This window comes from Myripristis murdjan, chromosome 11, assembly GCF_902150065.1.
Source record: "Myripristis murdjan chromosome 11, fMyrMur1.1, whole genome shotgun sequence".
Classification (NCBI taxonomy): Eukaryota; Metazoa; Chordata; class Actinopteri; order Holocentriformes; family Holocentridae; genus Myripristis; species Myripristis murdjan.
In genome coordinates, this window is record NC_043990.1 from 30362105 (window position 1) to 30388937 (window position 26833).

Sequence of the window (26833 nt, forward strand, 5' to 3'; positions counted from 1 at the left end):
TGCTACATGTGCACTATAAATGATGTCAGCGTTGTAATCCTCTCTTCCTGACACTGTCTAAAATGTTAGATGTTCTTTGGTAGCGCTTCATATTTTGACAATGAGAAAAGACGAAGGGGAGGAAGACGAAGCGCTCTCCGAAGAGCTTCCGGTATGAAAGGGCATCACCTCGGAGAAAGATGGCGGCGCCGTTGGAGCTGTACTGCTGGAGAGGAGACTGGGGTTTACCGTCCATAGATACCGAGTGTCTCACCGTCCTGGTAAGACACTAAACGAGGCTGGGCGAGGTCATGTAGATACAGAGACTTACACAGAGACAGAGAGCAGCGAGGCGTGCTTTTTCCGCTCTGTTGAGCAGCAGTGACAGCGATGGCGTGACCTAGACAGCCCGGCTCATCATAACCAGTACCAGCAGGGGCGGTGCCAGGACCGAGCGCACCCCGGGCCCCCCCAGGCAGCAGCAATATGGGTAATATTGCATATTGCTGCTGCCCAACCAAAACCTTGTATTCCCATAATTTCAACTGCTCAGAAATGAATAAAAACAGTCTTGTCGCTAGTGTGACAATTACACATTTTTCAGTTCCTAAATTTGTCTTATAAAGGTTTCCTAACTCCAAGGGCTGCAGAGCTTTCTCAACCCAGAGAAGCCTGCACATATTTAAATTAAGCTAAAGCTTGAAAATCACCAAAATTGGACATACAAGGTTTTGAAAAGAGATTATATTGATAAATCTCTTCTGAGTAAAAATCATATCAGCGTCACGTCTGATTTTGTCCATGTCACCTAGTCCTAGAGGTTATAGAATAGAATAGAATAGAATAGAATAGACCAAACACTGGTGATTGGTGACATAAATGTTATTGTAACATAAATGTTATTGTATCAGTGAGATCAAACTTACATCCGTATCCCAAAGCTGTCTGAATTCAGCCTGGCTGCAGAGCTCACACACACACACACACACACAGACACACACACACACACACACACACACTTTGGGTAGTCAATGCCAATACCAGTAAAAATTGATAATCTACATACCAGTTTTGATATTACTGAGAAAAAGATATCACCTCTACTTAAGTATAAATATATGATTTAGTATAACAAATGAACAATAAATATACACAGCCTTCATAATATCGAGGCATATAGCCTTCAAGTAAATAAGTAAGAAAATAAATAAATAAATAAATAAAACTTGATGCATTATTGCTTTCAAATTTGTGGAACAGAAAAATGACCTTACCAAACATTGCTGAAATTTGGCTGCATGGAAAAAAATCAGCAGTAGCATAATTGCATGACTAAAAATAAATCAGGCTCAAAGATCTGTGTTAAAATAAAAACACTTCATTGCTGCTTCCTTCTTTATCTGCCTCAAAGGCAAAGTCCTTCCATACATGACTTTTGTCGTTTGGTTTTTTGTTGTTGAATGCAGGGTCCTGCCGTGCTCAGTGCTGCCAGCACTGCTGCTGTACACTGCCCTCATGTTAAAATGATTAGACTCAATGCACATCATGCACATACTTTTGATACAACTTTGTACATAATGCACATACTTTTTTCAAAATTTGTAAGGCATATATATATTTCTATTTTTTATTTATATTTCTTTATCTTTATTTCTTTTTCTATTTATTATAATTTAATTCTTCTCTTGAGAATTGAACAACTGAGCAACTGACCCAGTTTCCCCCAGGAGATCAATAAAGGATTTCTGATCCTGATTTCTGAAATCATGTATAATGTACAAAAAAAAAAAAAAAAAAAGAGTGTGCAAAGCAGTAATCAGAGCAAAGGGTGGCTATTTTGAAGAAACTAGAATATAAAACATGTTTTCAGTTATTTCACCTTTTTTTGTTAAGTACATAACTCCACATGTGTTCATTCATAGTTTTGATGCCTTCAGTGAGAATCTACAATGTAAATAGTCATGAAAATAAAGAAAACGCATTGAATGAGAAGGTGTGTCCAAACTTTTGGCCTGTACTGTATATATATATATATATGTCCTATATATATATATATGTATATATAAGCTCACCACAAAGCAGGAGATATTAGCAAAATTGGCAAAATATATAAGAAACAAATAACCCTACATGCAAGATCATGTATAATGTACAAAAAAAAAAAAAATTGTGTGTGTGTGTGTGTGTATATATGTGTACATATATATATATATATATATATATATATATATATATATACATATATAATTTTTTTTTTGTACATTATACATGATCTTGAGTATTGTGATAACACATATTGTGATATATTACAATTTTCCAACTGTAAATTCTGTCCCCAAAGGAAAACTTTGTCAACATCTGTTATATCTAATAGGACTTAGACTATGGCATTAATGGCCACATTAGACTTAGACTTTGGTGCTAATGGCAGGGAAAACCCTGGTCTCTGGTGAACACCAGGTAAAAAGTCAAGCACTGCACTCAGTGCTGCTGCAGATGGCAGGTGGTGGTGTTGCAACTAATGCAGAGAAAACTTTTTGCTGTGTGTCATGTTTAACATTCTGGAGGGTCTGAATGTGCCATTTGAGCTATAGACCCGTTTACTGTTTGTAAACAAAGATGATGAACGTGAGCTGTGTGCGCATTCAGGTAACGGAAGTATGGCAGAGAACAATTGCTTGTCAAGCTACGCTAGGGCTTCCATAATTTTTTCCCTCTGTTTGGTCTAAAAGAGTAACTGTTACTGACTACCACATTTTTTTCTTGATTTCTTTTAGTGCTTCTTAAAGCCAGAAAGTTGCCGTTTGAAATGACTTTAGTTTTGTGTCATGTCTGTGATCTGCTTTTTTTCTACAAAATTAAACAACTGAATGAACATCCTCTGAGACTGGTGATTCCATAATTTTTGCCAGGGGTTGTATAAAACAGGCACTGCAGACGCGAGCAGTTTGGATCATGTCCTCAGTCCAGTCTACACACCTGACAGCTTGAAGCTACAGCCGCCTTCGGTTGCTTTGAAATGGTCGTGAGTCCACCTTTAGAATACCGATTTTTGACAACTGTACACACAACAGCCCGACATGTTGATGCTGTTGACAGTATTATTTAACGCTGTTAACTTGTCCGGCCAGGGCAAAATACTAGTACTTCTGTTGCCAAACTGTGCGCGCAGCTTTTCGATGACGTAGGCTGTAAACGGGTCTATTCTTTTCAACACCGCCACCAGCACCTGTGCAGCACTGCCAAAATGTGCAACAAAGAAACAGTCATGTGACATCTTTGATTTCAGTTGATTAAAGCTGTGCACCTTGCATTTAAATAGTGTTTTTCATATTTTATGCTCATCACATATTAGCACCCTTAGGATATATCAGAAACAATTAACCCTACATGCAAATGTGTGTATTTGTAGCTGACACACGGCCGAGATCACCAGTCCATCATTGCTCTAACAAGTACTTCAGCTGTTTGCTCTTGTTATGTTATGGTAGGCTTTTTGAAGAAACTGTGTAATGTGTCGCACATTTTAAAAACTGTCAACAGCTTTCTCTGCTGACATGGCATGTCACAAAGACGAAATGAAGCTGGTGATTTAGACTCTTGACATATGGCATCTCTCGGCCGAGCCTGTCTGGCATGAGCCTCTGAACGCCACCTTGTCCTTTCAGACATGAGCGCATGGCTCAAAATCTTGGATTGGTTGAATCCAGCTGTGTTCAGCTCTTCAGTTAAGATGCCCATCAAAGTTGCAGCCTCATTTTACAATAGAGCATCAGAAGTTCACAACTTGGTTGAGATCAGACAGTAACTAAATGCTTCATATTTATTTAATCTTTGTAGAATACAGTACTTAGTAAAATATGACCTGTTTAACAACACCAACCATGCAAACAGAACAATTTGTATAATCAAATCCAGATGAACATCCATCAGATGTACAGTATAGTCCAAAGTAAACTTTGAGATGTTCCAGATGACCTCATCCAGACACAAGTTTATAGTAGCTCTAAACATCGGTCAAGTCCAGATGTGCTTTTACTTTGAAATCACCCATATACAAGTAAAAATACTAAGTCTAGAGCTTCACATTCACATACACACATTTTATCTCATAAGTAACACACACACTGGTGGGCAAACGGAGGCTGACTTTATCCTGGCTTCAGAGTCGGGTTGGCCTGTTATCACATTCTGTGTAGACCTCAGCATGTGCCGCCCCCACCCCACCCCATCTCCCCCCAATCCCCGCAGCTGTCTAAACAACACTGCCACACCACTCCACTAACAAAACTATCCAGTGGAGGCAAAACCAACAAACCAACCAACCAACAAAAGACTCCCAGCTAAAACCTAGTTTGATCTGTTGCTTAATTTTTAAATTGACCCTATGCATTGGTCGTCTTCCATTCATATATTTTCCAGTTTAAAGTAATCCAAATCCATGACAAAACACTTGGTGAATACTTGTTTCTGATTGGCTGGAATGTTAAAGAGGTAGTTGGCCCACTTTGAAAAATGTGTTATTATTTCACTTCCCCTCCAGCTGTTCTGTAGGACAGTAGTGGCTCTATCTTCCTCTCATTGTTACTGAGTGCTGGATACTGGCTGGATGCTCCACATGCTAACTGTTAGCCTCCTGCCACTGAGCTGGACTGACATTCTTTAAAGTAACCACTTTAATCCGCTCAAATTGTTAAATCAGCATCCAGAAAGATCCTGTAACGTCTGCACGGCCTCTGTCACTTGGCACCAGAGGAGCAGTGTTTCTGTTTGCACATTCAGCTCCCCAAATTCCAAATATGGCACTTTATTTATTTGTTGATGATAACATTTACTGCTATTTTTAAAAGTAATATTATTTTTTTCTGGGTTTCAAGGGTTTAACCCTTTGAAACCTGAGCAAATTCACCTGATTTCTTTCAAAACCATGGAGAAAAAGAGCAAAAAAAAGAAAAAAAAAAGAGTAAAATGTAACAAAAAACAAATGACCATAAAAGTACCAAAACAGTTATTTAAAAAATACATAAGAATTTGTATTTTTTTATAATTATGTAATTAGAATGAAATTACCACAAAAATTTGTTTAAAAAAAGACAACCAAAAAATTACAAAAGAAATAAAGGGAATTTGGAGCGTGAAATAAATCCACAGCCATATGCTTCTGGGTTTCAAAGGATTAAATTAGTATAAGTAATATAAGTATGTACAGAAAGTAATAATGTCATACCTTGTAGGCATTAGCCCATCTGAATCCTGATTACGGCACTTTATTCATTTATTATTTATTTATTTATTTACATAAATATTTTCTGCTATTTTTAAATAAGTAGATGGATTTGCGTAAGAAGTACAGGGAACTACTTCTGTTATCTTTACCATTAATGAAGGTAATATTAAAGTAATATAACAAGCCAAATAATCAGTATCCACTGAGTAATAATGTAACATCCACACTAGTTTTAATGAGTAAAAAGTAACAAGTTACATTTTCAAATTAACTTTGCCAACACTGTGCACGATCCTTGAAAACGTGCAGACGTTCCTTCTGACTCGACAGGTATCTGTCTCCGGTTTGTCTCTCTGCTGTAGTTTTCCTGGCAGTGGGTGGAGCGGGGCGGCCTGCGCACCTCAGAAAGACCGCCTGAAGACTTCTTCCATCATAATGTTCTCACACTCTTTCAACTCCCACTGCTAATGCGACTTCAAATCATAATTTTGGCTCCTTGAATATTTGTCATTCCTCAGCTCACACTGAGCACACGTTTAAAGAAAGCAGAACTCGTTGTGTCTTTTCATCAGACCGTACATGTCATAAAGTTTTATGTTCACAAGCTCTAAGTGGAAAAAGTCCTTGTTTCTTGCCTCATCAGCATGAAGCTCTGTTAGCTGTGTTCCTAAAGGCTCACTTTGGTGACATTCCTCTGTCTTTAACCCTTGGAAACCAGGGGAGCTGTTTTTTTTTTTTTTTTTCAAATTAATAATTATCTGTGGTGATATCTCAGAAATGCATCCATGATACTTTTTTAGCACTCATATCTAAACTGACATTATAAGCTGTGTCACAACTAAGGATAACTTGACTCTGACTTGTTGTAAATTAAAAGAATGATCAAATTAATCACACAAAAGCAATTTAAATTAATAAGTGTTACCTTAGTAAATGTGGCATTTTGCCAATATGTGTAAATACCAAAAAAAACAAAACAAAACAAAAAAAAAAACACAAAAAGCACATTCTGTTCACAGTTTATGTGGGAAAAGGCATAGCACGTTTTTTTTTTTTTCACCTACACATTGTTTATGCATCTAGAAAGAATATGCAGGCTGTTCTCATGAAACGTTCGTAGGAATTCCTACGAAAAATAATGCACAAATTTCCGTGCATATTCCTACGAATTTCCAGCAGCACGAGTGATCAGCGCGCCTGCGCGAGCCCCGAAGCGAGAGCTTAAGAAAAATGGCGGACATTCCTTTTATTCTCAGTGTAGGTTTCTATCGTTGCTATGGCTGTTGCTATGGACGCTGCTACCACTGTCGCTGATGTAGCTTCCGCTCGGAAGTCCCTTCCTCACTGACTGTCACCGTGGAAATCTGGGGAGGGAGGCGTGGGGTTAACCTGCTCTCACAGAAATCCGTGAAATGAGCATGACCTCCTAATAACGCATTGCGTGCTCCTCGCATGTAACCTGTTTTAATCGATTTCTATGGTTTTAATTCCGTGTGATCACCACACAAACGGTGTTCACTGGAAGTCGGCGAGATTCCGTGACGTCACGCTGTGGGTGGTAGTTCATAGATCCCGGAAGTGCAAATTTAATCGATATTCCGGAAAAAGGTCTGATTATTAGCCATAACGTTGTAACCATCCAAGGCAGACTTACCACGAGCTATGAGGATGTGTAACGATGGCATGTACTTCAGCCGAGTCCACAAGTCCCGTATAATATCAACTTTATTTTAAGAAAACACGTTTTATTTGCGATGTCATATCACGGAGAAGCACTACATTACCCATAATCCTAGTGTTTATCAGCGACGTGTTTGATTTGACTTTCATCAATAAAGTCAATAAAGTGTAATAAAGTGCATGAAAGTTGATAATATGCTGATATGTTAGGCCATTGAACACAACCCTTTCAGTCAGCGAAACAGAGCGGGTGGAAAAACCGCGGAAACACGTCAAAATAGCACTAACGATTTATATAGTCTATATATATATATATTTTTTTTCATAACACATCTTTACTCGTGGTATAAACATAGGCTACATGTTAAGGTTATGCTTTTGCTGTTGAAAAACTACCGTATGTATGGTTTTTAAACCTAAATTCACAATGTTTATCCTAACCCGGAAGAGGGGTACCAGAACTACAATCTGCGCGGAGTTGCAACACACAGAGGTGTCCTGCGCCATAGATTTTGTAGTTCTAATATGTTATGTCTATTATGTGATGTTGTGATCACTAATTTTTCAATCTTTATTATAGTTTTTGGGTGTGGGAAGAACGCCTGTTTGGTCAGATTTTATGTATTTTTTTCTTAAGATAGTGAAATCATGTTTTTTCCATGTTTTGACACTAGTCAGTGGCGCCCCCTATTGGTTTGCCATCGGGCATGATAGTAGAGGTCAAGAGCTTGCCAAAAATGTTGACCCCATGTCTGTGCCATTTTTTGTTGCTGCACTGTAAGCCTTTAAAAGTGTCTCAGGTGCAAGGTTCTAAGGGCACTCGTGGGGAGCAGGAACTGCGCACTGGTCTCATACTGAGATATGTTACTCCATAGGTCAAGAACTTTCAAACGATGTCTTCATTGTTGTTCTGTGACAAAGTTTGATTTTCATCGTGCTCCAAGTCAAGGCTGTCTCAGGTGTACATCTGCAGACCTCTTTTAGGGCCAAGCTTGATAAAATCAGTCAAACTTCTTTAAGGGGGGATTTAATGGCCAAATTTATTTATAATATTGATGTTAGTCTTAAACACAGTCATACTTTTCAATTTGGACCATTTCAAAGCTTATTTTCCCCTTAAAATACTCAGTGTTTCATATTTCATATTTTCCCATTGACTTAATATGGCCACCTGAGACACTTTTAAAGGCTTACAGTGCAGCAACAAAAAATGGCACAGACATGGGGTCAACATTTTTGGAAAGCTCTTGACCTCTACTATCATGTCCGATGGCAAACCAATAGGGGGCGCCACTGACTAGTGTCAAAACATGGAAAAAACATGATTTCACTATCTTAAGAAAAAAATAAATAAAATCTGACCAAACAGGCGTTCTTCCCACACCCAAAAACTATAATAAAGATTGAAAAATTAGTGATCACAACATCACATAATAGACATAACATATTAGAACTACAAAATCTATGGCGCAGGACACCTCTGTGTGTTGCAACTCTGCACGAATTGTAGTTCTGGTACCCCTCTTCCGGGTTAGGATAAACATTGTGAATTTAGGTTTAAAAACCATACATACGGTAGTTTTTCAACAGCAAAAGCATAACCTTAACATGTAGCCTATGTTTATACCACGAGTAAAGATGTGTTATGAAAAAAAAAAAAATATATATATATATAGACTATATAAATCGTTAGTGCTATTTTGACGTGTTTCCGCGGTTTTTCCACCCGCTCTGTTTCGCTGACTGAAAGGGTTGTGTTCAATGGCCTAACATATCAGCATATTATCAACTTTCATGCACTTTATTACACTTTATTGACTTTATTGATGAAAGTAAAATCAGACACGTCGCTGATAAACACTAGGATTATGGGTAATGTAGTGCTTCTCCGTGATATGACATCGCAAATAAAACGTGTTTTCTTAAAATAAAGTTGATATTATACGGGACTTGTGGACTCGGCTGAAGCACATGCCATCGTTACACATCCTCATAGCTCGTGGTAAGTCTGCCTTGGATGGTTACAACGTTATGGCTAATAATCAGACCTTTTTCCGGAATATCGATTAAATTTGCACTTCCGGGATCTATGAACTACCACCCACAGCGTGACGTCACTTCTCGCCGACTTCCAGTGAACACCGTTTGTGTGGTGATCACACAGAATTAAAACCATAGAAATTGATTAAAACAGGTTACATGCGAGGAGCACGCAATGCGTTATTAGGAGGTCATGCTCATTTCACAGATTTCTGTGAGAGCAGGTTAACCCCACGCCTCCCTCCCCACATTTCCACGGTGACAGTCAGTGAGGAAGGGACTTCCGAGCGGAAGCTACATCAGCGACAGTGGTAGCAGCGTCCATAGCAACAGCCATAGCAACGATAGAAACCTGAAAGAATCTTCGTAATAACTAACAAAGTAAACATTATATACACTAACTGAACGAAGATTTTGGAAATGAAATGCACATTTCCCGCTAGAAATGTTATCAAAACGCATTTGAATGCATAAGCTCTCTTAAAATATTGCATTTTCCACTGAGAATAAAAGGAATGTCCGCCATTTTTCTTAAGGCTCTCGCTTCGGGGCTCGCGCAGGCGCGCTGATCGCTCGTGCTGCTGGAAATTTGTAGGAATATGCACGAAAATTTGTGCATTATTTTTCGTACGATATCATACGAACCGTTTCATGAGAATACGTTGGAATATGACACTCATTTTAATAGACACATTTACTTATGTTGTACAGCTGGAGAATTGACCTTTATTTTTTTTGTCAAAAATAGTGTTATTACAGATGAGGCAGAAAGGATAGAGGAGGGAGACAGAACATGGCAAAGAGAAGGAAAGGAGACAGAAGAGGGAGGTAAAATAATGATGAGAGAGAGCAGAACAGCGGCAGTGAATGTCCAAGAAGCAACAAGTAACATACCAACTGAACTCAGAGATCTGGGGGCAGAAGCGAGGGAAACATCACCACCTATAAAAAAAGATCATTCCAACCAGCCAGGAAGAACTAAGACGGCTGGTAGGATTAGTGCTGGGCGGTATGACCAAAAATGTATATCATGGTATTTTTCAAAATTATAACGGTTTCACGGTATATCACGGTATTTTCTTTTTTCATGCACGACTGGGTGTTAACCACATTTTCTAATGATTTAGAGAAGAATTACTGCAGTAAATTAACTTAGAATGACCTATTTTACTGTCATGAGGAATGAATACTGAAGTTGTCCACCCTAGTATTAACACAGGTTTACATGGCAACACAAAATGATGCAAAGAGGTGGCACTCATGATTCTAATGAAGTGAAGGAATCAGAATACATGACAGTTGCAGTCAAAATACAGAACCTTTTTATTATGCAAATTTAAGGCCACTTGCATTAATATGCAGACTGATTTGACTAATTTAACAATATGTTAAATTATTATTATTATTTTAAAAATGTTAATTACTTATCAAACAGACCTAACAATTCAGCTACCAATGAATGAGCAGTAGTATGCCTGTGATAACATAGATTGAAAAATAAGCCGAAGTGATACCTCTTCTCTGAATAGACAAGCTAAGCCAGTGTGCTGCTGTTAGCCAGTGAAAATAGAGCCGAGAGGGAACTCTTCACTTTGTTACACAATCTATGTCAGTGCGCTGCTGTAGCCTGTAAAGTTTCTTTGCCTTTGCCAGACGGTTTTTTTGAAGCAGAAGAACTTCCAAACAGCCGACACAGCTCCTCTTTTTGGGAAAAGTTCTTCAGCTTCATTTTCTGAGTCCCCACTGCTTAGTGAGCGCAACTGCAAAAACAGTTCCCCCACCAACGATGTCCCGCGGCGCTACGTTCCGCATTCTGTTCAACATTATGTGCGCTACACACACACACACACACACACACACACACACCGGTATTGGGGTGTTCGATGTGTGTGAGGATGCTGCTGCTGTCTGTGTAGGGAGCATGTGGACACATCTCCAGTCAGTCCAGATCACCTCAAGTCACACTACTGAGCCATGTCAAATCTGGATCTTACTCATTCACATTGAATGTTGCACTGACGCCATAATGTATTCATAATGTTTTTCAGCTTTTGCACCCAAAACACATGTATACTCTTAACATTTTCACACATTTTAACTAGAGCTGGGATGATATACTTATCTCCCAAGTCGACACTATCATGATACTTGAGTGCTGATTCGATATGTATTGTGATTCTGAAGTATTGTGATTAAATTTTACGGTTTATTGCAATTTTTGTTTTTTGAGTTATCCTGAATTTCATTAGGCTGTGATTATCCTAAAGGTCACTGTAGGTAATTTTATGCAGTGATGTCAAGTTTCAAAAAACGGTCTGACTGCAGTGAAATGGCTACTGTGAGGGCGAACATCATCACATATGAATCACACATAAAAAAACATTAAAAAAGCATTGTGAGACATCAGACTTCATTTTATCCCCCACCCATAATTTTAACAGGCACTGCACTAACATATTTAAATGTCAGATTAGTGATGCTGGTTCAGTGTCAGATTTCTTTTCTTGAAATGCTTGTGAAAGATGTCTGTGATATGATTGCACAAAAAATCTAAATTGTTTTGAAATTGCAGTATGGATAAAAGCAATGTCAAACTTGCAGCAGTTACTTGATAAAGGTTAAATGTGACTGTGTACTGTTGGAAATGAGGTACGCTGGAGCTACAGAGACACCCTGAACTACAACTCCTATTCTCCAGAAGTAATTACAATATGTGTTAGAATAATTGAAATATAATTTTTTATACCATATTGTGTAGCCCTACTCTTTGAAGGCAGATCAAACACCTTTCATAGGCATTTATAAGTGATACCTCCATTTTTAAAGTGAATGTAAGTAGATGCTCGCTTTAAAGTCCTGTTGCGCGATATAATAATAAAAAAAAAAAGATGTACAATTGAAAGACAAGTGTTTGGCCTAGCCTCATTCCTTCTGGTCAGCCTTTGCTTGACTCCTTGTAACCAGATCTTGTAAATCAAAGCAACATTAAGGTGTGACAGCTTTTCACATAATTATGACACCTTTGAATTTCTTTTTAAACCATCTGTATCTCTCTCTTAGGCATATTCTAAGTTTGCTGGTGCTCCACTCAAAATTCACAAGATTACCAACCCCTGGAAAAGCCCCACAGGTGAGTCCACCCGCCCCCCACCTGGTTAAATAGGAACCCACACCTGACTGACATTTTGACAAACATGGGACTAAGTTCACTTACTCAGTTAGTTATTAAGTTGGTACAGTGGCACACTGATTTTTGTGAAACATTTTTTCTTGCAAAACTTAAAAATGGTAATTCAAAGCCAAATTTTGAGAAATCACAGGAGTGTCTTGCATGCCCCTGCTCATCATTGCAACTTTATCTGTTTTTGTTTTTTTAAACTCTAAAAATATCTCTGTATACACAACAGCACAAAAATGCATATGTTTCCTTGATATGAGCAAAGAAGCAACGGCGAAGCAAAGAAGGTGAGTAAGTGCAGCAGCTTGCTGACATCCCAGTTAGCTATAGATGTAAGAGAAAATCGACTTCAAAATGTCTTAAAATGTCCAAAACAGTAGGGAAAAGGAAGTGGAATGATCAAAACAAGGCTAAGTGGTTTATTTGGACAGAGGAGGAGGCTGAGTTCCTCCTAAAAGTCACAAATGAATTCAAGTTGTAGAAAAGAACTGCAGGATCAAAGTGGTGCCTGTGTGAGGTCAGTGCCATGCTGGCAGCATGCACACAGAAGCAAAGACATCAGTGTTTTTAAATAGTGGTGTTTTCAAGGAAAATAGTGCTTCCAAAAAATTACACTTAAGAGTGCTTTCCAAAAGTTGTGTTTTCGGTGCCCAAAAACACCCTTGTTGTGTGGCCAGGAAAGGTTGCAAAGGCAAGCTGAATTTCAAAAATAAATACCGTATTTCACCAATTAATCACCTGGCTGCAAATAGCCGCCTGGTTCTTATAAACGCCTGGGGTCTGCACCCATTTTGCGTATTAAACGCCCACCCGAATAACCGCCGCGGTGATTATTTGCATTATATTGAGGTAAACCCAAAATAAGGCTATTCACCTTATTTTTGCAGAAGTAAACAGTTAGCCGCACAATAACTAAAAAATCGAATTATGCAAAAACAAAATGTTTTGTAATAGAAACTTTATTTGGATCAGAGTATTAATCTTTATGTAATTATTACATATTAAGTAAGGTGGTTTCCAATAATCTGCAGGTGAGAATGTCGATGTGTAGCCCTAGGTAGTGAGGATGAAAATGACACCCATCACATTACAATACATGCTCTATAGAATACAGTGCTTTTTCCATTTCTGATGACAGGAGAAAGATTAAAAAAAAAAAAAAAAAAAAAATCATTTGTCTATAAAAAGAGAACAAGAAATTGTCTGCCTAAAACTAAAATGCCCCCTTAATACTATCAGGAAAACTCTTTTTTTTTTTTTTTTTTAACCAAAATAGGTCCATTTGCACTTGAATTTTTACTTAATAAATTATAAACTGCAGATTTGCACAAGAAGACCTGTACATCATTGGTAACCTCTGTGTATTCAGAGGTTATTATATTTACTGGAGACATAGTTGCAATTCTACCTGAACATCCAGGTAATAGTTCTATGGGAATAGCTGTAAAATTCAAAAAATCAACATGGCATATTTGAAGTTAACATGAGAGCAACCATAAGATCTTCCTGCGTACTTGAGCGAAATCAGATCAACAGCTTGCATTAGAATCAGTTCAGGTTAAGAGCCTACTACAGACAGCCATTGTAATATTGATAGAATCCACTGGCTAGACCAGATGCCATTTTTGCTCAGGCCAATACTTGTCTCACATCTACATATGAATGCATGACACAATGATATGTCAATCTAATTGATCTAACGCTAATGAGCTGAAATCATCAGCTTATGAGTCAACTCATAACAAATAGCAAGGTACTGATTGACTTCTTCCCCTTCCCTCGATTAAATGAAATAAGTTTGCCAAGAAGCAGGTCACATTGTGGCACAGAGCACCTGATGCTCTTATCATTCTTCCAAAAGTCCTTCAGGTCACAGTTCAGCCTTTTCAACTGGAACTGCCTCCATCCCAGTTTGCAAAACAAAATTTTGCAAAATTTTGAACTGTTCTGAAAACTGTGATCAAAAATGAATTTGTCCAGAACCTGAAAAGTTGGTATCCAGCTGGAACAAAAACTTAGCTGGACCTGAAATGGGAACTGTGACAACAGCGAGAGTGGGCATATATTATTCTAGAGGGAAATATGGAGAAGTTGAAGAGCATGCGGTGGTCTGCCCAAGAAACTGTTACTTTTAATTTGGGCATCTCCTGAATTTCAGAAATTCGATTTAAGGGAGTACGAAAGAAGGTAAATTATGTCTTGAAATTGCTGAAGAGTTGATGAAGGCTGGGCTTGTTAGAACCAAAGGCCAAATTATCAAGTTTAAAAAAATAGACTGAGGAGGGAGTATGTGGACTCCATGGCTCAGTTAAGAGTAGCACTGGACGGGGTAACATGGATTAGTATTATGAAGTGGCTAGCTGGCATTGTTGTGGCTGAATTCAGCTATCAGTCAACAATGCTGGAGTCAGTGGCCGGGCAACACCTCTGACACAGTGGTTCCACTCCAAACTTGAGGCTGCCTCACTAGTCAGCACCTTGATTCCAAGAATGTCAACCAGAACCAATTCAAGAACCAGAAATGTTCTGATAGCAAAGAGGTAAGGGTGGCTGTCTCTTCATCTTGATGCCGAACACTTTTGGGTTCTTGTTTCAGGAACCTTACCTGCTTTGAAAACCAGAGAGGAGGGCAGTATTTCAAAACCCAGTAATATCATCATTCACCTCAGAAAACAGGTAAGCAGTATTTTTGAGTCTAGCTGTGTGTTCATACTGCGAGTGACACGATCCACAAATCATCGAGAAACTTCTTGTGTGGCCTCAGCTCTCTGTGCTGGTCCTCAGTTAAAACAGTGGCTGACAGGAGCCTGAAAGGTCCATGAAATGTGTGCAGTACAGGGGAGCAGAGGAAAAGAAGCAGCTAGGCACAGCATTACTTACAGCTATCTTAAAGTACCTGGGAGAAAGTTTATTTTTGTCCTTTTAATGATGTTAGCTGGGGGGAAGTCAACCTCAATGGCAGGAGGCTAACAGTTAGCATGTGGAGCATCCAGCCAGTATCCAGCACTCAGTAACAATGAGAGGAAGATAGAGCCACTACTGTCCTACACAACAGCGAGGGTGAGTGACATAATATCACGTTGTTCAAGATTTTCGTTCACAACGTCCTTACGTTTGGGGCAAACAAAAACATTGTTTTTGTGCCCCTGTTGGCAGTCTTTGCTCTTTCTTACCTCATTTGCAGTTGAGGCCCTTTGGACAGAAAATTTAGAATCAGGGGGTGTTGTTGTTCCCATCAATTTTCCACTAGCAAGATATTAAATGAGCCAAACACTCAAAATCACTGTCATCGTCCTTCAAAGGTGAGTTGGTTTTATACTGTAGTTGATCTTTTACAGCAACATGTTTAGCGTTGCTTCATGCTTCTGCCTTGTGAAAATTGGTCTCATGGCTGTATATTGGTCATTCACAGGAGAAAAAATTGGCAGGAGCACAAAAATAATCTAAATTTGCAAAGTGGATAGTTGCCAAAAACCTGAAATGAAGTATGTAATGACCAAGGCTTTCATCACATATTACTTAAATGGAGATTGTGGCATTGTTTGATTTTGATAGTTGGATTTTCCCTGTGGGTTTATTTACGAGGAGTGTATTACATTGTCCTTTCTTTCAGAAATATAATGCTGACTATGACCTCTCAGCCAAGGAGGGGGCAGACACTCTGGCTTTTGTGTCTCTACTGGAGGAGAAACTGCTGCCTGCTTTGGTAAGACATTCTGTGAAGGGGCTTGGGGTGTTGATGAGCGTCAGTAGAGTAAAAGGCTGTGCCCCATGCTATGCAGCAGACACGTTAAAGAGAAGGTTAGGAGAAAGGCACTTTTTCCTGATCCTGGTGCTAAAAATATCAAAGCTACTAGGTCCTTTCAAAGTGTGCCCATGGGAAGAGAAGGAGGAGGCCCTCCTGTGGTTTCAGGAATGCTTTCAAGTCAATGAGAAAAGGGAAAAGCAACACTGTAATGTCTCGCTATAGACCCCATCACCTTTCACAGTTCCCTGTCCTGACACGTCCTAAGTACATTGCTGTAGTTTTCAGCAAGGTCAGTTAGAGCTGAACAATTAATAGACATATTATTGAAATCCCAGTATGACAAGTACAATATCCTAGTTGCACAGGCTGCAATTTGTTTTTCAAGGTGAAAGATGCAACAAAATGGCATTATAATTAAGTATTATGGTGCTACAAAGATTCCCTGGCCTACTAATTGTATTTCCACATGCAAGAAAACATGTTTGTTTGGTACAGACCCCAGCAAAAATCACATTATTGTCCTTTTAATGAGGTTTACAGTAAAATTGTATTGTTGTTTTTTTTACCATATCATTCAGCCCTAAGGTGAATAATGGCTGTTAGTGCAGACACACAGAAAAATAATTATTAGGGTGTCTGCAGGTCCTTTATACAGTCTTTAAAAATCTCTTGAATTCAATTTCAGATATATTAGGCCTTTGATGTCATGAAATTGTGTTAAATTTGAGTTTATTTGGTTTTAATTTGACCTTAACGTTTTATCTAATTTTATTAACCAGGCTCTTCCCTGTTGGAGGTTTTGAGGTTAAAAAACTCTAAATCTGAATGTGTTAGAAAACTAGTATTCTGTATTAACCTAACTCACCTATACATCTATAGCTGTGTTAGGTTCTATACTGCTATCATACTGACCAGTGTAGAGAAATGTAAGAATATCCTTGTACATACCTGTCCCAACTTCTGTGGTGGAAAAATGGGTAGATAAAGGACACATATAGTTAGTAACCAACCACATTCCTACCTGAAAATGTGAAGCACTTTATACTGAACTGAAATGTTCATTCAAATATGATGAAAATGATGTCAGAAATTATTTCATAAATAGCATAATTTAAATCTCTGATACATGTAGACATGCTGATTGCATTCCACTTTGGGAAATGTGCTCTACCTGGTTTAAGCAAACAGTATTCAAAGTAAGCAGTATTACTTATGACAAGCTGCCTGCACATTCAGATGTCAAATGATTGGGGTCATGCTAAATGTCCTTATTTACTAGTTTTGGCCCTAAGGAGAACTGTCTTAATAGTTTACTGTCACCAACATTGGGCAACATTTCCTGTATTAAAATGTCTGGCTTCCTGTGTAAAAACAAAAACGGGGGAGGATAAAGAAATGAGGGACAGACATCACTGAGGAAAAGAGATGCATCTGGAAACGAGTGAGTCGGAACATCTTCAGCAGCCCCGGGCTCAATTCTTTTGGGAGGAGACAGTTAGGTATTCAGAAGTGACACAGTACACCCCTGCCCAACACATTTACATGTTGATAGTAAAATAGGACCTTCTTAAGGAAGTAGAATTAACAAGTAATATTAATTCTCCCTCTTAACAAAATTCAATTTCTGTTTATTTTCAAGTTATTTTCTAGTTATTTTGCGATAATTTTATGGCATTTTTCTTGAAAAAATTTGAATTTTAAATTTTAAATGTTTATCTATAATAGTAGTTTTCTTACATTCTGTATTTGTTATTGCTAATTTTCCATTAATAATTTGCTAATTTTCTTGTAAGCTTTTACTAGAGTCTTGCTAATGGGTCAAAGGGTTTAAAACGTTAAAGAAATCTGACATCAATCATGCATCACTGATCATTTTTAAATTTTTAGATTTTTAAATGCAGTATATAGTTATGTTGATAATAAATTGTTGCACTTGAAACTGTACTAATTTTCAGGCATGTTTTTTGTTTGTTTGTTTTGCTTATCTTGTGATTACCTTTTTTACTAATTTTATTTTACAAATGATCTGGTAATTTGTTGCTAATTGGCTAATCACCATTTTTCACATTTTTGAAAGAAATCAAGTGAATTTGCTTAGATTTCAAAGGGCTCAAAGCATTCACCTGTTTTATAGACATCCAACATCATCTTTATCTATGAATTTAACACTCAATCACACATGCCTGCAGAATATACTAGTCTTTATTGGTTTGTGATATATGTGATGGTGTTCCTGTTCTAAATTTGATTGATTCCATTTCTCCTGCTCAGGGCCTCTAGTTGAAAATTTGCCATCTTGGCTAAACTGGCACATTTGCAGAAATGTTTATCAGTGCTCATTGTCCCTGCAGTACTAAACTTAATAAACTAAACTAATCTCAGTTTTCCTTTTATTACCTGCCATCAGTGGATTTCCTCCCATGTTTACAGTCTGCACTTAAAATGTCTGGTGACCTCAAGTAGAAAATTTCCTGCTAAAGCCTACTAAAAAGATCCATAAATCCAGCCTCTAGGTCAGGGTTTTGTTAGGGTTTTAGATCTACATGGTAGGCATTTTCAAAATTTCTACAATGGTAAGTGTGTGTGTTTACATACTTACTTGCAGTGGTAATACAGTATATTCATTATGGTGTATTAAGGCATATTAGAATGTATATGCTTTAATTATCTGTGGGAATGCCTAGTAAAGTATGTTTATGTTTCATCCATGATCTTAGGCTTATGAACACATGTAACTCTAAAGGTGGCAAGAAAAAGGGTAGGAGAGATATGTTTGTATACTTGTTTATCTTTTTCTACCCACTACCATTTCCATTTACAAATGCATACAAAAACCACAAGTTGGTTACAAAAAAAATCCAATTCCTGTAGATTCTGCCTTAAAGGGTGAGAGACTACATACAGCTTTAATGGCATTAACTATATTACTCAAAAAAGAAATTGCCATGTAAAGTTATTTTTGCCATAGAATTACTTTTCAAAACAGCTAAGACACATGTGGTATAGTACATTAGTTGAGAGAACATGATACAAGAACAAGTGTCAAAAAATATGTCCTATTTGTGTGTACCACTTTATTTGGCTGTACATATGCCCATTATGTGATGCAGTCAGTCTCTCAGAAGACTTGGATTATGTTGCACAAGCAGATTTCATGTTTTTTTTCCTCCTTTCTCATTTTTTCAAACTCTAAATAAATGGTCTAAAGCATGTATCATCAGAGCAGTAATTTTTTAGTTCGAGTGAAATAGGCAATTTGGAACGGGGACTAAATTGGAACCAGTTCTTAATAACAAGCTCCTCTGGCTTGTAATTACCACTAGAAAACAGATGTCATGGGTGTTTTTCCCAAGTCAGCAACTCACATTTATGGTAAATCTGATATGGAATGAATGAAGCACAGGGAGTTGCTGAGTTTGTTAACCTGCAGAGAAGCATTTCAGTTGGAACATTTTTTCCAAAATGGTTCAAAGTTTGTTGTATGTTTGCAGTCTTAAGTTGAGGCTTGAAGCTCTTAGGTAACGTGTGATTTTAGGCCTACAGCGGTTGTAGATTCATAAAATACATCACTGAAATATAATGTATACATCTCCATCTGGCCAACTTTTCAGGCTCAGAACGATTTCTTGCTTTAAACCCGTAAGGTCAATGTTGTATATTCTAGTCGTTATGTCCTCTTCTGTCTCTACGCCTGACATGTTCCAGTCTAGTCCATTTCCTTCCCCCAGATTTACACCCAGTGGGTGGACTCCAAAAACTACGTTGATGTGACACGGTCCTGGTATGCAGAGAATATATCTTTCCCCCTCAACTTTTTTCTGCCCAACCGTATGCAAAACCAGCAGCTGGAGAAGCTGAGGCTGGTTAGAGGAGATCCCATGCTGGAGCCAGGGGAGCAACTGGAAAAGGAGGTAATGGATCTCATCTGCCTCCTCTGAGACATGAGGAAACATGTCAAAAGCAGGTTTCACAGGTCTGGAAAATTTTGACAAATTAATTGGCTAATAGACCTCACCTCTATGCAAATTAGGAGACGGCAACGCTAATGCCCCATCTCTTGAAACACAATGCGACGCTACCAGAATGCATTGCACGGCTGCCTACAGACAGTGAATGCGAAGCATGGAAATGACGGATCCTGTGGACATGTACCATTAGTCTGCCACTGACTGAGCCAGCAACAGTTGGTTAAGAAGTGCTGTATGATTTTCTACAGCCCCATGTTACATTACACATAATACCACCAACAACAACATAATAATATTAATAATGATAATAAGAATAAGAATGGATTAAGAATTGTATCAAATTGGAACTGAAAAGAGGTGGACCAATGCATCTCTAAGCATTGGATGGATCATTGACAAGGATGACAAGTAAACTTTTTCTGTCTGCCCTCTGTCCACATATGCTTTGGTGTTGGGCTCATACTTTTGATGACTTTCTGTGTTGTTAGATTTTTGAAACCTTGTAATGGACGAATATTTACCTCCCCCAGCAGAGCTGGACAGCGGTTATGTTTTTGCCCCTTTCAGTCTGCTTGTCTATTTGTTAGTTAGCAAGATATCTCCAAAAATTATGAATGGATTTGTACAAAACTTTGTGGAAAGGTTAGTCATGGCCCATGAAAGAGATGACTGACTTTTCTTCCAAATCATGGCAAAATTTGTGGAAAGCTTGGTCATGGGGAAAGAAACAACGAATTTTGCTGATTGGCCAAAATGGGGCGTGGTAGTGGGTGTGGCCTATCACAAAAAGATGCAAAACTTTGAAATGGATTTCCACAACATGGTAGACAAAAAAAAATTTGAGTAAGCAATTTATTGCAAACAACCATTAAACTGAAATAGGCTGTTCATCAGCTGATCAAAAGTCACACAAAGACCACAGCCTTTAAAAGCCCAAATCTTGGCAAAAATGTGGATTCAGTGTCATTTTCTGTCAGGTATGAACGGCCTGTTTCAGTTTAATGGTTGTTTGCAATAAATTGCTTACTCAATTTTTTTTTTTTGTCTCACTCCCATTTCTTCTTTTTGCAGTTTGAAGCTCTACTTAGAACCTTCTCAAGATGCAACAGTGCGAAATGTAAATTCTTGCAATTTGTCAACTGGTCTTAAAATTTTGATGAGGAGTGTATTTAGAATTATATTTATGTCCTTTAACATGTTGGCCTGTTGGCGTTATACCTAGGCCTTTCTAATGCTGAGTGTGTGTGTGTGTGTGTGTGTGTGTGTGTGTGTGTGTGTGTGTGTGTGTGTATGTGTATGTGTATGTGTATGTGTGTGTAACTTTTAACTTCCAAACTACTCATCATAAGCTAATGACTCAAACATTCATGTTACTAGGCTAGTCGCTGTAGCTGCACCACAGGACTTATATTCATTCCTTTTTTTAATACATTAACATGGACTCAGTTTATGCATGGTTATCTTGACGGTGTTAGTGCCCCACTCTAGCTACAGTGAACTACACTGTACCTCAGTGTGAGCCAAGTCAGCTGAAACAAGTTTGTACCTTTGACTGGATTTCAGCAGATTGAAACTGGCAGATGGCAATTACCACAAGGCTATGAATTAACTCCCCACTTTTCTATTGGCCGAGGCTTGTACTTAAAGGGGTGGTAACTTAATAAATCCCAAAAAGCCAAAACACACTCTGTTGTCACAACATATAGTAAGTAGGTCAGACAGTTAATTACCTGTTGGACCACATTTTGGTGAGGTGGTTTTTTGAAGAGAAATTATTAAAGATAAGACGATTGGGAATCCTGCTACAAATGTTTTTTTGGCTGTTTTTCTGCAAATCTGTCAATCTACAAAGATATTTTTTTTTACTTGTTTTTGAGTCCCAAAGATGATAATAATAACAATAAAAAAATCTGTCATGAAGCTGCATTCAATGAGGAATTGGTATTACGCCTCTTGACTGATGAAAAATAGTAGTTATTTGTCAGGTTAGGATGGAGTATGAACACCTATAATATTTTGATGTACCAGCTAATGTTCATACAATATGAGACTCATCTTCGAGAAACATGTATGACACTTTGCTGTGCCAACAAATGGACATATAACCACAGCTACTTTTTTTAATTGCCATTTCCTTTTTTGTAATTTGGTACATCATAAATGACATACTTTGATGGAAACCCTGCCTTTAACTGTCGATATTAGCAGCCATGTAAGCGTTGTGTGTTTTCTCCACAGCTCTATCGAGACGCCTTAGAGTGTATGACTCTGCTGTCTCAGCGCCTGGGCTCTCACAAGTTCTTCTTTGGTGACTTGTAAGTGACTTTAACTCTCCAACAACACAGACCATTAAAAATGGTAACTGTGTATTACTAACATTGTGAAATGGTGATATAAGTACAATAAGCTAGCTGCTGAGATTTCAGTCGTGTGTCAGCACTGAATTTAATAAGCCTTAAATACTTTGACCAAATTCCATTTCAGCATCACACTCAGAGGACATTTATTTGCAGACTAAGTAATTAAAGGTATAGTACGCCTATTTTGAAGAATGGGATATTATTTCACTTGCCCCCTAGTTTTTATGTAGGACCGTAGTGGTGCAATCTTCCTCTTATTGATATTGGCTGGATGTTCCAAATGCTAACTGTTAGCCTTCTGTTATTTAGGTGGACTTTCCCCCGGCTAACATTCTTTAAAAAACAAAAAACAAAAAAAAAAAACAAAGTTTGACTTTAATGATTAGTAGCAGAATTTTTAGAGGCCAAACTTGCTCAAAAAATGTTGACCATTTAAAAAAGAAAAAAGAAAATATCTAGACTAGAACTAATTTCTTGTGTGGTTGCAGCTGTGGTTGCAGTCCTCAGATACAGCGGTGGCTGGTATACATGAAATGTGATAGAAAAGAAGAAACTAGCCACATTACTTGCCAGCTGTCTTTTAGAATTCTACAAAAGTGCATAAGTTGCTAGATCTTTTCGATTGTTAATAAAAATTCTGTTATAAATGGTAAATATTTTCCATGTGGACTCAGTTGTATGTGCATTTTAGTTTTGAAAAATGACACCTGTAAAGTGATATTGAGCCCTCTTTGTTGCCCTGATTAAGTCCATAGCTTACAAGAATGTAAGTTGGGAGAGGGAGTCCACCTCAATGGCAGAAGGCAGTTAGAAGAGTTCGATCATTTGGAGCATCCAGCCAGTATCCAACACTCAGTAATAATGAGTTACTAGGAAGGGGGAACGTGAAATAATAACAGACTTATCAAAACAGGTGAACTATCCCTTTAAAATAAGACAGCGGAGGACTGGAATAGACAGCCTCAGGTTTATTCTTGACAGTGAACTACAGCAGTCACAGACAGCTTCAAACATTCAGCAGCTTCAGTAAATCCACTGTGTGTTGAACTTGGTTCCATTCCAGCTAAACTGGTGCCAGGAGCCAAATATGGTACTATTTAGCTTACCGACATGATGGACCAACTGTCATCAAATCCCTGCGCCCTACAAAGCTGTGCAAGTCAAGTTTAGGCATGTTGCACCTTTGGCTACACTCAATCAGTGATGTCACAGTGAGGACCTTGCCTTTGGCTGCGCCCCTTCTGATCTCCAGTTTTCATGCAAGTGGGCATGAGAGGGGAAACAACAGAAATGGAGTACATGCTGTCAGTTTACAAATCACATGATTAGGTTCTATGAGTCACACAGACAATATTTCAACTATCCGTATTCTAAACAAATGTGCATTTTATCAATTAACATTTCATATTTAAACACAAAGTCTATAAGGCTCATTACATACCAGGTGATACTTTTCAAAACAAAATTCAGTATCCCCTGGATCAGTGTCAGGTTTCTTATGTTTAAATGTTTCTGAAAGGATTAGAATCTGTGATGGCTACTGCTCCTCTGGTGGGAACTGATTACCGTATTTCCTCAAATAGTGGCCAGGGCCTTTATTTACCTGAACTGCAGCAAGTACCAAGCCTTTTTTTCAGGAGGTTTTTATTAGAGAGAGGCCTTTATTTCTAACTCCCTCTGTTGAAGTATATTTGCTCATATTTTAGCCTCCTTCTTTTCTGGTCGGCTTCAGTTTAGGTAGTTTCTTGTCAAAGTGTTTGATATCCAAGTTTCTTGAATGCAACTCCATAGGTGTGCAAGTGATATCATCATTAGATGATGTAACAGCTGCGTAGCAGCAACAGAAACACAGCGAGTCGGGTGATTGGGAAATTCATAACAGAAAGTGGCTAAAAAGAGTTATGGGACTATGTGGTGAGTTTCCTATTTTCAAAAGGACGTTTAAGAGGTTTTTCATGGCTGAAAAGCAGTGGCTGCTTGGGTTTGGTGACAAAAACAGTTGGCCGTTATTGGAGACCTGGCTTTAATTAAGTACTGGCTTTGTTTTTTTAGATAATTTTTTGGCATGTCTGCTTTATTAGATAGTGACAGTAGAGAGAGACAGGGAAGGCAGGGGAGAGAAAGGGAATGACATGCAGGAAAGGGCCTGAGCCAGATTCAAACCCAGGCCACTGCGGTATGGACTCAGCCTTGATATGTGGTATGCACTGTAGTAGGTGAGACATTAAGGCACCCCAGTACCAGCTTTTATTTGAGGAGACACAGTATATCTAATTTTAGAGTTGAATTCATCCTTGGTTGGTGCAGCTGAGCCTTAGTAATCATATAGGGCCAACAGTATTCTAAAGCAGTCAAATCATTACTTAAATGCCCATCTGTTAAATCCTATACATAGGTTTCCTTTCGAAAGGGATTAAATTTGTCATAGGAGCTGTGAGTTGAGCTGAGGTGAAAAACAGCAGGTCATTTGCTCTCTAATAATCACAGAGGTTAGCTTTTAAAAAACTCAGACATGGTTGATTCGGACTGCACTAAAATCACTGAAGACATCTGTGATACAGCAAATGACCTGACGTCCACCTGGAAAACTAATCCTGTCCAAATAGTGTTTAAGCATATGTGGTGAAATCTAAAAAAAAAATGACTTGTTCTCTCTTTGTGTGTCCAGTCCATCCTCATTGGATGCCTATGTGTTTGGCCACCTAGCTCCTCTGCTGAAGATCAAACTGCCCAATGGAAAGCTCCAGCAGCATCTGAACTCCCTGGACAATCTGAGGAACTTCTGCTCCAACATCCTGCTGCTCTACTTTCCATCAACAGGCCAAGGTGAGACCTCAAACACACTCAGCTGATGCACAGAAATGATGCTGAAGGCTTCCCATTGCTTGGGGACTTACTGGAATATCATGGAATTTTGAGTACAGGAAGAAAGCCAGGGAGCTTGATAAATTCTCTCTGAAGTGAAGTGAAGGGATATCAGTCTGTGTTTTGGATGTTATTTTGTAAAATTACATTAGCATGAACAATAACAAGGCCCTGGCTCTGTTCCTGTGTTCAGTCCAAACACGAAATTAGTTTTTCACACAATGCAATTGCATACAAAGTCAATACAAAGATACAAATAGATGTGAATTTTGTAGCAGCCGATGTAAATTTTCACTTTGCAAATGACACAGAATTGTAAAATCAACATCACTCGCGTGAGCTGAAATTCTTCGACACTAGTAAAAAAATTGCAGCCATATTCGTGCAAGTTTGCGATGCGATAATTCCAATCCTGTTTGGTGTGAACAGGCCATTTGACCTAAATGGAACAGAACCTTCATTAGTGTTATTAGTAACACCAGTGTTTACCTGCTATTTCATGCCAAACTGGCTGTTGTGAACCCTAATCCTTCAAATGGTTTATTTTGGCAAACTTGTCAGATCTACAGTGTCCCTGATTTGGTCTGGATATGTTTACAGTAGAGTGTAGATCAGGCTGCATATTTTTGTCCGACCCAACCCGAGCCCCAGAGTTTGATTGTCCTCCATTGCGAGGTTACATTTACCACCTGAAATAGCCTACGTGTTGCCTTTTTTCACACTATAACTTCACTAAAATAATGCAGACGGGACCAAACCCAACACAAGCCTGAACACAATTTCAAAATTTTTGTCCGAATGGGTCCCGACAGGCTCGGATCAGGTATCCAAACTCAGTTTACATGGAAATCTTATAGTGCAGCTTTTAAAAATGAACAGGTAAAACACCATTGCAGTTACTGGGTTTGCAACTTTTTTGTCACGTTCTGTTTATCTGTCTTGTCATGTGTCTTTCAGACAACTCAAGCCACAAAACACCCACCCATGCAGATGGCAGTGACTTTGACAGTGAACCACACTTAAGACGCAACCAGATCCTGTCTGCACTGTTTGCATTTGGAGCCATGCTAGGCTACGCTATTTTAACAGGGATTGTGAGCATTGAGCGGGTCCAACCCCAAAGAGCTCTGCAGGCACGAAAGCGTGCTGATGACGAAGAAGCGGACTGAGCCAGCTCCAGGTCATCTTTTTCAAGAGACATGAGTGCTTTCACATACTTGTAATGTACTTTGGAAGATTGAACGGGGGTAATGGAGTTGCATTCCTCAGTAACCCAACCACCAGTAAGGTGGTAAACTTTTGTAATCAGAACCGCTAACATGCCAAGAAGGTAGCCTCTGTTTTACTGTTTACTATTTTTTTCTCTTTGCCCCCAGGAGGTATACTATCACCTACCTCTTAATCTTCAAGGACTATTTATGTAATTCAAAAATGGTATGTAACCTTGCTTGTGGATGTTAATGTGACTGGGGGTGGGGGGGCTGATCCTTTCTTGTGATGTTTTGTCAGGTTTCACTTTGGCAAACGGGATGTTGACTTGATTTCAGGTCATTAATAATAAAATTGTTGAAACATCTCACATATTTTGGCTTATTCTGTCACAGGATTCCCGTTTTCTCAAGTTCTTTGTAAAATGGGACAGTAAATCACTCACAGTAAGTCTCATTGTGTATTCGGTGAGAGGCTCCAAAGTTTCCTTTAGCCTTTGCCTTGCCTGACACTGACTTGGCGTTTAGTGCACTGGAATACAGAGTATATAACAGGCAGCCCATCATGCTCACTGTAATA

The 26833-nt window shown here is 38.5% G+C and overlaps 1 protein-coding gene across 1 annotated transcript; it reads left to right on the forward strand.

The window, feature by feature from the left end:
* Positions 1 to 131: 131 nt before the first annotated feature.
* Positions 132 to 26624, forward strand: LOC115367482 (metaxin-1-like). Its single transcript, XM_030063259.1, has 8 exons — positions 132 to 260; positions 11987 to 12056; positions 14701 to 14780; positions 15718 to 15810; positions 19581 to 19763; positions 22059 to 22135; positions 24849 to 25006; positions 26003 to 26624. The coding sequence occupies exons 1-8, from the start codon at positions 180 to 182 to the stop codon at positions 26212 to 26214; spliced, it is 954 nt and encodes a 317-aa protein (XP_029919119.1). The 5' UTR covers positions 132 to 179; the 3' UTR covers positions 26215 to 26624.
* The last annotated feature ends 209 nt before the right edge of the window (positions 26625 to 26833 follow it).

Excerpts from the sequence above, each read along its gene's own strand:
- LOC115367482 (XM_030063259.1), top strand. The coding sequence starts at position 180 with ATGGCGGCGCCGTTGGAGCTGTACTGCTGGAGAGGAGACTGGGGTTTA. Across the intron at positions 15,811-19,580 it reads AGAAACTGCTGCCTGCTTTG|ATTTACACCCAGTGGGTGGA; the intron begins GTAAGACATTCT and ends TCCTTCCCCCAG. Across the intron at positions 19,764-22,058 it reads GGGAGCAACTGGAAAAGGAG|CTCTATCGAGACGCCTTAGA; the intron begins GTAATGGATCTC and ends TTTTCTCCACAG.